The sequence below is a fragment of the Akebia trifoliata genome, chromosome 8 (assembly GCF_017979445.1).
Source record: "Akebia trifoliata isolate Shusen 1 chromosome 8, ASM1797944v1, whole genome shotgun sequence".
Lineage (NCBI taxonomy): Eukaryota > Viridiplantae > Streptophyta > Magnoliopsida > Ranunculales > Lardizabalaceae > Akebia > Akebia trifoliata.
In genome coordinates this window covers 22,153,532-22,171,244 of record NC_141382.1, presented here as the reverse complement: position 1 = coordinate 22,171,244, position 17,713 = coordinate 22,153,532, and the positions used below count along the sequence as shown (strand labels likewise).

Sequence of the window (17,713 nt, the reverse complement as noted above, 5' to 3'; positions counted from 1 at the left end):
TATCAACGTTGTAGACATCCAAATTTGACTAGGCCCTCAAGGCAAAAATGCCCAAAAAGATAATAAAAATTGTATCAGGCCTTCAAAGCCCATACCTCCCAAAATCCTCATTCTCTCTCAAATAGCCCCAAACCTACTCACGTGGCCTGTGGACCCAAACACCTTACCTCCCTCCTACATTCTACAAGCCCAAACCCATTATTGTTCTACATTCCCCAACCCAACCTAAACCCATCACCTAAGCCCATTCAAATTAACCCTATCTATTAATACACCCAAGTCCAAGATACAACCTAAAAAACCCAACCATTCTTTAATCCAATCTACTACCAAAACCCAAAGCCCAACTCATTACCCAAACCCAATTCAACCCAACCCAACATCACACCAATCACCATGATCACCAAGGTGGGACACATGTCACCACTCCAATTCACCTCCCTCATCCCAACCTATCCCATTACCTTTTCTCTAAACATCATCTACCCACATCAACCCATCACCTTTTCTCTAAAAAAATCTAATCTACTCACACACCTAACCCATACCTCTCCTTAATCTATCCTCATCATTCTTTACAAAACCCACATCTATAATCTAAACCCACACCCCTCCTTTCAAATCAAATACACATCCTCTCCCATCAACACATCTCAACCCTTCATTTTCACCCATTGTAACACATGTCATCATCTCCCTCACCCTCCCAAAATATCATCAACCACCCTCTTACACCCCCCGTTCTCTCAAATCCAACACCACTCCCTTTTCACCTTACCAAACACTCAACCCATCTAGCACTCTTTTACACTTCATCCTCACCATTTATTATCCCTCACCTAATACTCAACCCAAATGGGTTGAAAGATCAAACCCATTTGGGTTGTAAAATAACCCATTTAACCTTCTTACACAAATACCATCCAATCCCTCCTAATTTACCCCTACCTTCCTCTTAAACCCCACACCATTTTACCATTTCCCCTCATCTCACCCAATTTTACCCCTAAAAATATCTCCCAAATCCTATAAAATCCCCCTAATTCTCTACTCACAACCCCTAATGAAAAATCTAAGGTTTAACCCTCAAAAAGATAAAAAAGAAATCATTTTCTAAAACTTAAGACTCAACCCTCTACTCTCAACTCACCCCACTACCTTCAACCCTCTCCTTTCAACTCACCTCCATTATCTTCAACTCTCAACTATCAACTTCTTCTCAAGAAAATCCAAGAAGGTCAAAGGGACTTATCAAGAAAAGTCAAAGAAAGTCAACAAAGGAACAAAGTGGGTTTGGACAAAATAACACCCCCACCAACTCCTCTCTTCCACTCATCCCTCTCTCTACACTTTTGCACACACCATAATGATTTGAATCATCAAAGGGCCCATTTTTCAATAAGGGTGCCCTCAATAGTTTGAGCCAACATTAAATCCCTCATACTCGAGAACACATGTCAGATTTTCTGATTCTTTATTTTATTTTATTTTACTTTCAAGAATGGACCGAATCCGAGGTTACCACCTACGGTGCATGGAGTAGGGTGCCTAACACCTTTCCTACTCCATAAATGGACGCCCTTACCTAGAATCAATAGTTGGACCAAATAAGTCATATCCGTACGAAAGTCATCAAATGTCAAAATGACATAGTTTTTAAAAAATGTGACATCGGGTAACCATTCACACCCTTTTACCAAATTTGAATGATGACGACTCCAAAATCCCCCAAGTAGAGGGATATATGGAAATGATGAAATACCCATGTCCACAACTTGGTGACTCTACTGGGGAGACAACTAGTGGGTCCGACCCTCTTTTAGAATCAGTCATTGTTTAAAAAAAAATGTTTCCACTTTTGCATTTATGATTACCTTCTAACATCTTTCATGTCTCTTCTATTTTTTATTTTAATCATTGGAGAATGCTTATAATATTTATTTATTTCATGTTTTATATATTTGTTTTATTTTTTGTTGGACAAGGGATGTAAGGATGGATATGTTTTTCAAAAAAATTCACACGCACATGCACATACGATTCATAACCCAATGCATAAGCCACCCCCTTCCTTATTAAATTTCTATCCCTGAATGTCGGTACTCTCAAGCCCCCAAGATCGTTATTTTGGGTGGCGAGGAGGAGAACATCCACCCCATTCATCAACTTAAGACGTGGACACTCCAGTGTTCATCGAGGTTTGAAGAATGGGTATCCAAAAAACTACCCATAAACCCGTATGCATCAAAACGTAATTAATAGACAAAAGGCACTAAGGTTTTCGAAAATTAATTGCGTATCCATCCCACATGGGTATGTTGTAATTTTATTTTCTTTTCTTTTTTGCCCATGAAGGTAAGTTGTATAGATTTAGGCCATTTTTCGTTTGTTGTCGTCGCTTGTTCCCCTTGGTAAATAGGGAAAATGTTCTTTCTTTGTGATTTGCATTATTAAAGAAAAACTTTTTATGGCCCAAGCCAGAAAATAGAGGTTATGTGCCTCAAAATCCAGAAAATTTGGGCCAAAATAGGATGGGGACCGAAAACAAATCAATTCCGAAATGCTGGAAAAGCTTCTGGTCTGTGTTTGAAGCATGGACTCAAGAAAGATGGTTAAGTCCGTGCTTAAAGCACGGACTTGACAAATTTTCTTAGGTCCATGCATGCACCACAGACCAATGTGACGATTAAAAAAAACCTCAAAAATCAAGGTTTTGGTCCGTGTTTGAAGGACGGACTAGCATAAAAATGTTAAGTCCGTGCATGCAACACGAACCAGTGTGATGATTTAAAAAAAAAAAAAACTCTCAAAAATCAAGGTTCTGGTTCGTATTTGAAGCACGAACCAGCATAAAAATGTTAGGTCCGTATATGAAAAATGGACCATAAAAAATAAAAAAGTAAAAATAATTTTTTTTTACTCATTTTGTTCCTTACATCAGTCTTGATAACTTTTCTTCTGGACTTTATTTTTATTCTAAGTTTTTTGAGGTTTGAAAATGATTAAATTGTTCATTTTTGCGGTTAAACTCAAGGCTTACCATTCAGAATTGATTTCGCCCAACGTGGCACACCATCAACCTCACCCACAATTAAACCCATTATCATCCATCATCAAGTATCCACATCAAATATGGGTCCACGACCCATATCCGCTTCGAAAATGGATCCACGACCCATATCCATTTCAAATTGGGTCTACGACCCAAATCCACTTCCAATTGGATCCACGACCCATATCTGCCTCAAATGGGTCTACAACCTATATCCATTTCAAACTAGGTCTACAACCTATATCTGTCTCAAATGGGTCCACGACCCATATCCACTTCCAATTGCATCTGCGACCCATATTCGTCTTAAATGGGTCTACGACCCATATCCATCTCAAACTGGGTTTACGAACCATAACACATTCAACCAGATCCATGACCCACATACTTTTCAAACTGGGTCCATGACCCACATCCTTTGATTTCAATCCAAACCATGACTCGTATGTCATCCATCAAGATTAATAATAGGGTGGTCAATCTAAATGAATGCAACTATTTAAAAAAAAATATTAAAGCACTAATGGCAATTCTTGATCAAAGTTGGTGCCTAAGAATGATCTTGCCCTATTGATACGAAGGGGATAGACTACGTCTATTCAAGGAAAGAAAGTGATTTAAGAGTGCTATTATGTGCCGGCTCTTCCCTGGAGATCTGACTGGCCGATCTTGATTTCATAGAATTGGATTGGGGCCTAACAAAATAAAAAGATATTTTTTCAACTCGACTTGTTTCAATGATCTATTTTTTCAAAATATTTTATCGACTCCGTGTCAATGCCAGTCTTGTGTTGATGTAATTTCTTTTTAAAATATTTTACCGACCCTGTGTCGATGCCAGCTTCGTACTGATGTAATTTTTAAAAAATATTTTACCGATCCCGTGTCGATGCCAGCTCCGTGCTGATGTAATTTCTTTTTTTTTAAATGTTTTACCGACTCCGTGTCAATGCCAGCTTCATTCTGATGTAATTTCTTTTCAAAATGCTTTGCCGACTCCGTGTCGATGCCAGCTCCGTGCTGAGGTAATTTATTTTTCAAAATACTTTGCCGACTCCGTATCGATGCCAGCTCCGTGTTGAGGTAATTTATTTTTCAAAATGTTTTACCGACTCCGTGTCGATGCCAGCTCCATGCTGATGTAATTTCCTTTCAAAATGTTTTACTAACTTCGTGTCGATACCAGCTTCGTGTTGATGCAATCTCTTTTAAAAATATTTTACCGACTCCTTGTTGATGCCAGCTCTGTGCTGATGTAATTTCTTTCTAAAATATTTTACCGACCCCGTGTCAATGCTAGTTCTGTGCTAATGTAATTTTTTTAAAAAATATTTTACCGACTCCGTGTCTATGCCAGCTCCGTGCTGATGTAATTTCTTTTCAAAATGTTTTGTTGACTCTGTGTCGGTGCTAACTCCGTGTTGAGGTAATTTCTTTTTCAAAATATTTTACCGATTCCATGTTGATGACAGCTCTGTGCTGATGTAATTTCTTTTTAAAATGTTTTACCGACTCCGTGTCAATGCCAGCTCCTGTTGATGTAATTCTTTTTCTTAAATGTTTTACCGACTCCGTGTCGTTGTTAGCTCCGTGTTGATGTAATCTCTTTTTAAAATGATTTACCGACTCTGTGTCGATGCAAGCTCCATGTTAATGTCAACTCCGTATTACTGCCAGCTCTGTACTGATGTAATTATTTTCAAAAATACACAATCTAGCTCTGCGCTGATGCCAACCCTGTGTTGATACTGGCTCCACGCCAAGAAATCCTTTGTTTTAAAACTCGTTTACCTTATAATAAATAAGTTGACCCGACCTAATAAAAACATCATGCACTTTTATTCTGTAAACAAGATAGTAATGCTTGGTCTTTTGTACCCACAGGTGGCCAGACAAAAGAAATATAAATAGCCAGAGGTACCTCCATATTTACTCAGATCTTCCACTACTACCTTGAGTTCTTCTGAACCAGCACAGCCCATAGTAGCCGAAACTTCAGATGTTGATCCCAAAATAGTAGCATTATTAAAAATGATTGAGAGAAAAGAAAGATGTTAAGTGCCATGTTAGCCAACGCCAGCATCATACAAGCCCAGACAATGCAACACCATGCGTCAGAGTCAAATCAGGATCTACCCGAGCAACCTCTGCAGGGACCACAGACCACTATGCCTTTCGTAGTGTCGAAATACCAAAGGCCCCTGCTCTATATTCCACAAAATCAACCACCCCCTATGGTCATTCCGGATGACTAATGCGAGTACAAGGTCACAGAGGCCAAAAGTGCAATTAATGAAAAATTGGCTCAGCAAATCGAGTCTCTACAAAAAGAAATGAGGAGGATGAAATGCCTCAATACTATGAGTGAAAATCGGTTCAAGGACCTCTGTTTCTAACCCAATGCTCAGTTACCGACCAAGTTCAAGTATCCGGAGTTCGAAAAGTATAATGGAGTGGGGTGCCCACTATCGCACTTGAAATTATACTACGGATCTATGTGCCAATATGGCGAGGACGACAAGCTATTGGTGCAGTTGTTCCAAAGAAGCTTAATAGGGCCGACACTCAAATGGTTCTCCGGGTTGGATCATACTCTCATTAAGAATTGGCAAGACCTAGTAGAAATGTTCTGGCATAATTATCGATTCAACACGGATGTTGGTCTGGATCGGAATGACATGGCTAAAATGACAAGAAAACAAAGAGAAACGGTGAAAGAGTATGCACAGAGATGGCGAGAGTCAGCCTCACAAGTAAGGCCTGCAATGATCGAACAAGAGATGAACACCACGTTTATCTCGACATTGGGACACGCCTTCTATACTCATCTGGTGGGGTACACCACAGGTTCAAGTAGCAGATCGGGTCGAGGATGGGATCCGAACTTGTTTAATATTTGACTTCATAGCCCTAAGTGCAGTAGCAAAGACATCGACACAGAAGAAATCAGTGCCGTTTGTCAAAAAGAAATAGGAAACTCAAGTCAACAATGTACAACCTAGCCAGCCTATTTTTATTCAGGCACAAGTTCAGAGGCCACTGGTGCCACAAGTCCCTTGGACACCATTACCTTGAGCTGCTTGGGCTCCAAATCATAAAATCCCTTCCGGACAGTTCCTCCGCAAGTACAACTAACACCACAGTATAGACAGAATCCACAAGCACAACCCAACAAGGTAAATAGGGTATTCACCAGGTTGTCCATGACATTGTCAGAATTACTTCCAATCTTGCTCAGGGGAGAGTACCTCACAAAACAACCACCAAATTCAAAGGCTGCAAAATGACCAGGGTATAACCCCAGCTTGTTTTGTGAATTTCATATGGGTGTACTAGGACACTTTACAGATCAGTACTGGCAACTCAAGCACCAGGTGCAAAATTTGATAGACAAAAAAGCATTCATACTGGATGGACCAGCAAATCGCGCCCAACAGTAGAACATCAACCAAAACCCCCTACCTACCCACAATGGAGGGGGAAGTGGGCACAAGGTAAATGTCATTCTTGGGGAACTCGATTTTAAACCATCGGCTTTAATAGCTCTCATTGGGTCAAAAATCAGGATCCATTTAGCAAAAGAATCAGAGATACCAACAGTCCACACCATCAACCAATACACAACAAATCCACCTCAAAACTCGCAACCACCACTCAAAATGGCTGACCTCACCATCCATCTTACTCATCAAATTCCCAATGCTGCTACCCGACCGCCTTTCATTATACCATATACATCGTCAAGTTATCAATATACCACTTGACTACCCCTTCATATACCTTACACTTCATCTTCACGACTACCGCTCATCATTCCTTACACCTCACAAACCCCTCAATTAGCTCCTCCCATCACCACGACATCCAAGACACAATCACCATCAATTATCCTCAATGTAAAACTTGATCTACCTCAAATGACCATACGCTCACCTAAACCATTTCCCTATAACTCCAACCAAGTAATTTCCTGGAACTGCGAGACCGCCATCACCATAACCGTAGGGGTTGAGACTATGAAAAAGGCAATGGTGGCTGACATTGGCCATATGACAAGAGCAAGGAGATGTCAGAGGGTACCAATAAAAGGGATAAACATCAGGGAGGAGGCGAAAAAAATAGCAAAGAGGACGGAGAACGAGGAGAGAAGAAAGGAAAAGGGGAAGGGCAAGATGAATGAGGATGACAAGGAAAAGGAGGAGGTGAAAGTGATAGATAGAGAAGCAGCATACTTCATTAAGCTCATTAGTAAAAGTGAGCATAATATAATGGACCAACTGAACAAACAACGAGTTTAGATCAATATTCTGGGTCTCTTATAAAAATCAGAGGAACACCAAGCAGTACTATTAAGAATCCTGGGAAAATCACATGTACTTACAACTACTTCAGCAGCACAGTTAGAATAGATAGTTGGTCATATCATGGCCCCCAATCTCATCATCTTTATAGAGAGTGAGTTTGTGCCGGAGGGACGGGGACACGTCGAACCTTTAAATATCATGGTCATGTGCAAGGGCATGATGGTTGCAAGGGTGTTGATCGATAATGGTTCAGCCCTCAATGTCTATCCTCTTGAAATCTTTCGAAAACTTAACGCTGATTAGTTATATGTTAAACCCAATAATAAGATTGTTTGAGGTTTCACAAGTTCGATAAGGGATTCTCTAGGAGAAATAGATTTACCAATCACTACAGGACCCTGCACCTTCAAAGTAACGCTCGAGGTCATGGAGATACCAACAAGATTCAACTTGCTGCTAGCAAGCCATGGATACATATTGTTGGGACAGTGCCTTCCTCTTTGCATCAAAGAGTCAAATTCTTCTATGCCAGTTGAAGCAAAGAAGCACACTTCTTATTTCGATTTGGGGTTCAGGCCCACGAAAAATGATATATTAGATATGAACAACAAGAAGAGAAAACTTCGAATAGCTAGAAAGTGAAATCGTGAGCCTAATATCTGGAATCTGGGCAGAGTTCCTCATATCAGCGTCAGTTTCCAAAAATCACAAGTCAAACCCGACAGTCTATTAGAACCATTGCCAACAAAGCTAACCAGAAAAAAGAAAACAATGAGTTCCAAACCCCAACACATTCAAGAAGACTCAATTGTTGAGTCCCAACCATCCCTCATGGAGGGCATTGATGTCTTATTCAATGAGGATTCCAACGAGAATCTAACAAGGGAATCCGCAAAAGTGGAACCCACTACAAGCAAAAAAAAATGAATCACCTTTCCCTATTGGTATCGACTGGGCATCAATCATCATCCCACCAAGCTTGGGAGGGACTATGTCCAACTCTGACAATATTTGACCAGAGATCATGATCATCTCCGAACCACCAAAAGAACCACCATTTCACCTCATCTACCCCATTAAAGAAGGGGAAATCTTGAACAATTGGGAAGAATTCCTATTGACCTTTGAAGCTACCATGGCCTCCAAAAAAAATGCCGTTAGGCAAAATCGATTTAACCGAGGATCATAACGAGCCCTCGTCCTCAAGTAAAGACGGTTTTGAGGGCTCCCTATCTATGCATGGGTGCTTTTCTTATTTCAGATGTCTGGAGAATAGCACTCAAAAACCAAAAAAATCCAAAATTCTTCAAAAATCAAAAAAATAAAAAAGTCTTCAAAAAATCAAAAAATCAAAAAGCTTTCAAAATCTAAAAAAAATAGATATATTCCAAAAATCAAGAAAGGAGTTTTCTCAGAATTTAAGGGATTTGTCTCAATCGAATGAACCTTTGGACATAACAGAATATGAAAGGGATGAGTATGACTTCGATCTCGAACTCAACTTCGATCTCATGGGAATTGAGGAAGAGTCTGAGGACGAATTGGAATATCCTCCTAAAGAAATCAAGGACTTTCTAGAATGACATGAAAAATGTGTTCAACCAAATATTGAGGATGCAGACTCAGTTAATCTTAGCATTGAAGATGACCCACCTGTTGTAAAAATCGAAGCCTTGTTAATCCCTCAGTAGAAAGAAGAAATGATTGAACTACTACGTAATTATCAAGACATATTCGCCTGGTCCAACAGAGATATGCCTAGCTTAGACACAGATCTCGTTGTTCATAAACTACCAATTACTCATGAGAGCAAAGCCAATCAAGTAAAAATTGAGAATACTCAAGTCAGAGTGGACACTCAAGGTCAAAAATGAAGTAATGAAATAGTTCCAAACAAGATTTCTCGTAGTCTCCATATACTTCAAATGGTTAGCCAATGTCGTTCCGGTACCGAAGAAGTACGGAAAAGTACAAACGTGTGTCGGCTATCGGGATTTGAACAAAGCTAGTCCTAAGGACGATTTTCCACTACCTCACATCAACACTCTAGTCAATAGCACAGCAGGGCATGGCATGTTCTCATTCATGGATGGGTTTTCTGGGTACAATTAGATAAAAATGGCAGAAGAAGACCAGGAGAAGACAGCATTCATCACACCCTGGGGTACGTTTCATTACAAAGTCATGCCATTCGGACTCAAGAATGCAGGGACAACTTATCAACACACAATGATGGCTTTATTCCACGATATGATACATAAAGAATGGAAGTTTACGTGGATGACATGATCGCTAAGTCTGGCATAGATGATGACCATCTGGTAAATCTCAAGAAGTTGTTCAATCGACTAAGGAAGTACAGTCTGAAGCTAAATCCAGCAAAATGCATCTTCGGAACAACATCAAGAAAATTGTTAGGCTTTATTGTCAGTAGAAGGGGCATTGAGATAGACCCAGCAAAGACCAAGTACATTCTCGAGATGAAAGCACCAATGTCAGAAAGGGACGTCAGAGCATTTCTGGATAGAATACATTATATAAACAGATTCATTGCGCAACTTATGCCTATTTGCGAACCAGTATTTAAGCTACTCAGAAAAGATATGCTAAAAGCATAGAATGAAAACTGTCAAAAAGCCTTTGGCAAGATAAAGAAATATTTACTTAATCCGTCAGTTTTGATTCCTCCTATGCCAGGACGACCCTTACTAATGTATATCTCAGTACAAGAAACATTTATGGGCTGTGTACTGGGACAACAAGACGAGCCAGGACAAAAAGAGCAAGTCATTTACTACCTCAGCAAGAAGTTCACCAATTATGAAGCAAAGTATTTGACACTCGAGAAGACTTGTTGTGCACTGGTTTGGACTTCTCAACTATTGTGCCATTATCTCCTCAGTTACTCGACTATGTTTATCGCTGGAATGGACCCTCTCAAGTATTTCTTCGAGAAGTCAGCACTAACAAGTCACACTACAAAATGGTAATTATTATTATCTGAGTTTGACATCGCCTATGTTACTCAAAAGGCCATCAAGGGGCAAGCCATTGCCGACTATTTCGTTGAGCATCCATTGCTCAATTACGAACCATTGAAGACGAACTTTCTTGATGAAGCCATATTACTCACTGAGATTGAGGACGATGACGAAGAATCAGGCTCGAAAATATTCTAATAACGAGGTAGAATATGAAGTATGCATAATAGAATTGAAAGCAATATTAGATCTCAAGGTAGATGAAATCGATGTATTCGGAGATTCAAGCTTAGTAGTCTATCAGACAACTAAAGAATGGAAGACCCGAGAGTAGAGATTGATCCCTTACCATGAGTATTGCGAAGAGTTAAGCTCAAACTTTAACATGATTTCATTCACATACATACCGATGACTAAGAATCAATTTACGGATGAACTAGCAACACTTGCTTCCATGATTAGTATTTCAAAAGACCTGGTTATCAACCCCATTGAGATAAGGATTCAAGATGAGCCAGCTTATTGTTTACCCGTAGAAGTAGAAGAACCTGAAGAAAAACTGTGGTACTTGGACATCAAGGCATACCTCAAAGATCGAACCCTTCCATCAGACGTAACGCTTAATGATCAAAGGATTATTCAGAAGTTGGTAGGACAATTCTTTCTAAGCAATGGCATTCTGTATAAGAAATCACATCATGAAGTCTTACTCTGATGTGTGACAGAAACAGAAGCAAAATGACTGATCGAAATCGTACATGGTAGAGTCTGCGGACCCCACATGAATGGTCACATGCTTGCCAAGAAGATCATGAGAATGAGATATTACTGGACTACTATGAAAAGTGATTGTTACCAACACGTTCATAAATGCCATCTTTGACAGATCTATGCCAATAAGATCAACGCTTCACCTTCAGAATTTCACAGCATAACTACTCATTGGCTTTTCTCGCTTTGGGGCATAGACGTCATTGGGCAGATTTCGCCAAAAACTTCAAATAGACATCATTTCATCCTGGTCGCTATTGATTACTTTACTAAATGGGTTGAAACATCTTCATCCTAGTAGTACGTAGTTGGAACTACTCTCTTCTCATACGTCCACAATCTCCCCAGAATGGCATTATACGGTGAACTCGCCTCAACAACAATGAACTTGGTCATCAAGGTTATTAGTCCTGCTTGCACATGCAACACTATTTTCCCGAAAGGTTGATTGGATTTCCCATCAAATCTGATCAACGGTACTCCCATTGAAGCAAGCGTATTCCTGCTGAAGCCCATCTTCCAGAAGGCTGAAGCATACAAGATATCTACAGAGCTACCACTATCGATCAACACAATTTTGAGTGTAAAGGTGCCCACTTGTAGTGTCACCACAAACACGTCATAATGGGGCCTCATTACCCCTTCCAAGTCCTTCTCAATGAACGCCACTGTTAGTTCACCGAAGGGTCTTATTTACTATATAGGCCCATTCCTTGCTGCAAAGGCGTGAGCCAGGTGGTCAACCCTTCTTATTTTAATCCTTTCACCAACCCTACTCTACTCTAACTTTCCTATCTCCTACCTGAGGATAACATGTATCACTACTGCCTTTCCATCCTGACCTTCAACAGGTAGCTGATCAACTCTATGGTTCCTATCTCGGGACGGATCTTCTCATTGTCTTTTGGGCAGATCTTTCAACCTACCTTACTTTGCCTGCCTTTGTAGGAATCTTCTCAAGGCTTGGCATCTATTGATGGTGTGTGCCCATGCCTTATGATACTCAAAATACCTCTCATCTCAATTTATCTGATCTCGAGGAAGTGGCAGAGGCTACTCGAAATATGGTTCATGTGCGATGAGTGGCAAGATCTCGCTGGAAGACATAGTAAAATATGTCCCTCCTCTTCTCCTCTTCCCATCTTGCTCAAGCGACCTTTTCCTACTCTGCTGCTATGGCTGATGCTACTTATTGGGCTTTCTCCATAGCGTGCATTACCTTAGTTTTCCCAATGGAACTCTGAGGGTCATCTTCTAAGCCAATGTACTTTTCTACTCTTTTGAACAATTCGCTTAGCGTTTCTGATTTCTTCTTCACAAGGTACCTATACAGCCCTGAACCAGATGGTAAGGAGTTCTTGAATGCCACCATGGTTGTTTTCTCATCACAATTCTATAGGGACATTTTTTTATCTCTGAATCTCCTCGTGAACTCTCTGAGACTCTCCCTAGATGGCAACCTCATGCTAAGCAGCGCGTCAATGTCTCCACCGCTCTTCTTGTTGCCGATGTATCTCATTACAAAGGTAGTGTAAAGCTTCTTGAACGAGGTGATGAACCCACATGGCAACTTGTGGAACCACGTCAGCGTGTTCTTCTATAAATTCAAGGGGAACAACCTGCACATCAACCCTTCCTTCTCTTCCCACAACGTGAGCATCTGTCGAAAATAGAAAAGATGCTCCATTGGGTCCTTCATCCCTAAATAAAGGGTAAAACGCAGCGACGGGAATTTTTTTGGGATCTCTTCTATAAAGATTTTTGCCGTAAAATGAGAGTTTTGAACCCCCCAAATGGCTTGTGTTGTTGCCATACCTATATCGGCACTCTTCATCATCTACTTATTTTTTCTAATCATTTTTCTAATCTATTCTCGAGTTAAGCCTATTACGGGCTCAATCGAGTGCTTGTAGTAGCAACCTCTATTTCAAATTTTCATGTAGGGATTAGCAACGGTGCGCTCCCTTCCGTGCTTGAGGCACGATCGTCATTACTTGCTGGTTGGGGATCTCTCGGTAGGCTATCTTGCCTCGTCAGTTGTTGATTATCGAGACGCTAACTCAAATTTCGATTTTGCTCAACTAAGTCATCCATCTTCTTTTACATCTCCTCTTGCTATTTTCTCATGGCATCTAACATCGCCAAGAGTTGTGCATTTACAGCTGGAGTCACTAGTGGGGGTGCATCGACTTCATTAGTTCTTGTAGATCTCACCATTGTTTCGACTGAAATCAATCTGATATTGGTTTTCCCACGAATGGCGCCAGTTCTATGCGATCGAAATCTAATGGACGACTCTGATGAATCCAACCACACTAATCCGAGATCTCTTGGATTGATCGTACTAAACTATAGAGGTCTCTTTCGGGATCTCTGAAATTAACACACACGTATCAGCTTTATGGTTACTCTATGACCTGGCCTATCCTGCTTGGTGGACCTAGTCTTGCTTAATGTTATGTTACCCTGCCAGTTAGGCTAAGGAGGTTTCTGTTCTGACCTGCCCTACTTGTAGGACAGTGCCCGTCTGTTGATCAACGCCTGATACTACTTAATCGATTTGGACACGTGTATGACTTAGATTACCATGCAATTATTTCCCTTACACTTACCATTTTAAAAAATAAGATGCATATTATTTCATTTTGGTAAATAAGATGTTTTCATAGTTTTGCCTAAAAAGAAATTAGTGAAAGTGCAAAACTAGTCCTATGTACTTCCCTAACATTCCTATGAAATTACTAAACTACCCTTGTAAATTCCGTTATTTTGTTTAATTTTGGCAAAGTTGTCGGCCGTTTTGGTAAAACAAAGTCATTTTCTTATTTTATTAGAAATTTAGAATAAAGACAAACATGGTACTGTACGGAAGAGTGCGTCACCGAACTAACTTTACATATACTAACCATCATAAGAGGGGAATTTCTGAAGGCTGTTTCGTTCCTATCACTAAGAATTTCTTCAAGCTTTCTCAACTTCTTTTTCTTCAATAATAATAGAAGCCTATTGTTTTGTTATCGCTTAGAATTTCCCAAATTAAGCTTCCTGTACTTGTGTTTCTTCACAGAGTTCACAGAGAAATTAAAGAGAGATGGAAAAGTTCCATGTAACAGCTGAAACTTCTAATGGAGGCTTATCTCGACTACCCACCTTCAAAGGTAACCATCATCCCTCTCTTCCTTCCATCCCATTTACAACAAAACCCCAACTCTTAGATGTTTCTTTCTCTTCATACCTCCCACCACAAGAACCCAAACCAGTAGCCCATGAAAGAATCGGCTGCCGAGTAGTTGCTGACACTGAGATCAGCATCTTTCAAGCCGAAAGATACTTCAATGAAACACAGGATCAGAAGGGTATCAAAAAAGCTGTTTCCGCTATAAGTACAGATCACTTTGGTAGGCGGTACGATTTCCGGCCAATCCCAAGGACCTCTTCTGTGTCATCTGTTGATGGTTGTGGAAGCAATTACAGAATCGGTTCCTTTAATGCAACCCCGACAGCTTCATCTGAAGCTAGTTGGAATAGTCAGTCTGGTCTCCTATCAAATCCTCCTGGCTCAATTGCAGTTTCTATGAGAAATCTTCAATTAGATGGGAAGAAAAAACAAGGGTCTTCATCGAAATGGTTTTTTGGACCAAAATGCCCTTGTTTCTGTAAGAAATCAGTTCAAGTAGAGAAAAGATTATCTGAACCCAAAACTCCAGTTAATTTGAATTCAAATTCTAACGCTTCTTTGAATCCCAAGAAACAAAGTTCCAGAGAAGAAGAAGTTTTTGTTGAAAAATCACTCAATGACAGTGATCCGTCAGAAACCCATTTTCCGGGGGAGATCGGTCTTCGGGTTGCACCCTCTGGTGCTGGATTTTCATTTCCTATATTAAATCCTCAGACTTCCAGAAAATCGAGATTAATCGCAGCGAAACCAGCGATTCAACTGGAAGAAGAACCAAGGGTCTCATTAGAGATCTTCAAACCATCAGATCACGAGTCAACGAACCGAAGATCAATAGAAGTTCAAAGGCGTGTGTTGATGCCATATCAGAGAGAGAGCAATCTTTCGAGCTTCGCTTTTCCAACAAGTCCGAAGACTCGAATGGCATCAGTTGAAGATGATGTTATGAGCGATGCAAGCTCAGATTTGTTCGAGCTCGAAAGCTTCTCGACTCAAACAACAACGTACCCGATGTACATAAGGAGAGATTCCTTGGATGAGATGTCAAACTTTGTTAGAAACAGTGTACATTTGCGAAATAGCTTGGATGACACATCGACTCCAACGGATTGTTATGCACCTAGCGAGGCGAGTATCGATTGGAGTGTTACAACAGCTGAGGGGTTCGATCGTGGAAGCATCTCGAATTTCTCATTTGCTGAGACATCAGATTATGAGGAGATTAACATGTTTGATCGGATTGATTCAAAGAAAGTCTCCTTTAATGGAGTTGCTGTGAGTAGTAACAACAACAGTAAACGGAAGGGGAACGGGTTATTGTTGAGCTGTCGATGTGAGAAAGCAGTGAACGTGGGGCCGCACCCTGTGAAATTTGTGGCCGAGCACCAGCAACGTCTCGGCCCACCATTCCCAATTGAATCAGCAAGAATTCAGACAGCATTAAGGGCTTCGGGTAAGCCACCTGTTTCAAAGTCACACTCTGAATGTATGTCGCGTACTCTCACAACACGTTGAATCAATTTTGATGTGTCTTTAGTGAGAACTACGTGCATGATTACTCGTGACTGTTTTCTTTACAATGACGCGTGACGTAGACATTTGTGAGATTGAATTGTTGAAGTGCTAAATGTGGTGTGTGCGAAAGATATTGTGTGATTCGAGGTTTTTCTATTTTTCAATATTTTATTTCACGCATCAATGAATGCGAATGCAAAATGGCTGTGATTTTTTTATAAGGAAATAATAATCATTTATGTTCCTATAGTTGATAGGATTCTGAAAAATTCTATTGTGTTAAAGATATTTTTCAGGTATCCACAGAAGAAATACTAATCCTTATACGCAAGCTGGTACCATCTTCCCCTAATAAACATGTATTTCTCATCCCGTCTTTCCATGTTCAGGAAACTTCAATCCTAGAGAAATATATTTGAAAAAAATAAAAAAAAAATCTTTTTTCAAAATAAAATCGGTAAATAATTAAGATTAATGGATAATTTTTCCCCCTTCATAATTTATGGTTAAAAAAGGAGTAAATTCTAACCCCACACGTGTCATCATTGGATAAAGACATACAGGATGAGCTGAATAATACCTAGGCAGGCTAAAGCCATGGTATCTCATCAATCCAAACAGGCCATGAGAGCCCGAGCAAAGTAGGTGTTCTAGAGCGGGAGGATCCCTTTGAGAGAAGAAATAGGTCTGACTCATAAACTCTACATAAGTTGACTCAGTCAACTAAATCTTATACGTGAGGGAATGGATATACCCAAGTCCCATGAATCTAAGGAGAAGACTGTGTGATGGGAAGAGGATATGGAAGGAAGTCACCTCTAAATAGGAAGGGGATAGCCTAAGCGAGGGTTTTCTTTTGATGAGTGAATGGAGAAGACCCCTATTGACTTATTTAATTACTAACTCGAGTGTTGGAGGATTTTTTGCATGTATGACACTGGTGCCCCAACTATGCAGAGGAAGGATGAACCACTATTAAAGTACTAGTATTCTTGAAAAAAGACCTCTACATCTTTGGAATTGTCGTTGTCGGTGCGAACGAAAATTATACTCTATTGTAGGTTTTTAAGGAGTAATAATAATGGTGAAACCAACAAGATCTATAAAAAAATGATAGTAAGGGCAATCTGCCCTTGAGAAAATGCTTTGATGTAGGGGCAGAGCCAGTCAATTTTTTTTCTTTCTTTAGACCTCCCTACACATACTGGTAGTTATTTGTGATGCTCTTTTGTTTTCAAACATGAGAAGCACCCTTTAATCATTTGTTAACCTCCTCCCTCCACATTTTCAATTTTTTGCCGCCACCCCTCCCCCAAAGTATTTTGGGTGATTTAGATAGGCCAGTCAATGGATAGTCGAAATTCGAATTCAAATTCAAAAAATCGGATATTATCCAAAATTTTCGGATATCGAATTCGGATTTGGATAGTTTTCAATATCTGAGAGCGTTTTGTATACGAATTCGGATATAGGTGAATTCAAATTCGATAATATCCAATTCAAAAATAATAATAAATAAATATTATTTTATTTTTTCTTTTAGGTTAGAACTTTGAAGTTCTGTTGAACAAAACTTAGCCCGACAGCAGCCGATAGCCCTCATCATCTTCAACCATCATCGTCTTCAACCAATAATATTAGTCACCTTCAGAATTTCTCTCAGCGGCTCACCTTCGGCATCGGCGTCTATTGACAGGTCGAATCTATATCAGAGTCTCTTTGTCTCTCGCTTTCTCAAAAACTCTTAATGATTACAGTCTCTTTATAGTTCTGTCCAACCGATTATAGTTTAAAAACCTCAACTTGACAATCGATAGCCCTTATTGTCTTCCACGATCTCAACCCCTCGCGGTCACCATCGAAATCTCTCTCAACGGCTCACCTTCGGCATTGGCGTCCATTGACAGGCCGAATC

At 40.1% G+C, this 17,713-nt stretch overlaps 1 protein-coding gene across 1 annotated transcript; it reads left to right on the top strand.

Annotated features, from left to right (window-relative positions):
- The first annotated feature begins 13,939 nt into the window (after positions 1-13,939).
- LOC147396385 (protein PHYTOCHROME KINASE SUBSTRATE 4-like) lies at positions 13,940-16,167 on the top strand. Its single transcript, XM_086450937.1, has one exon. The coding sequence runs from the start codon at positions 14,200-14,202 to the stop codon at positions 15,796-15,798; it is 1,599 nt and encodes a 532-aa protein (XP_086307063.1). The 5' UTR covers positions 13,940-14,199; the 3' UTR covers positions 15,799-16,167.
- The last annotated feature ends 1,546 nt before the right edge of the window (positions 16,168-17,713 follow it).

What these genes read in the sequence shown, in the direction of transcription:
- LOC147396385 (XM_086450937.1), top strand. Translation starts at nt 14,200, where the DNA reads ATGGAAAAGTTCCATGTAACAGCTGAAACTTCTAATGGAGGCTTATCT.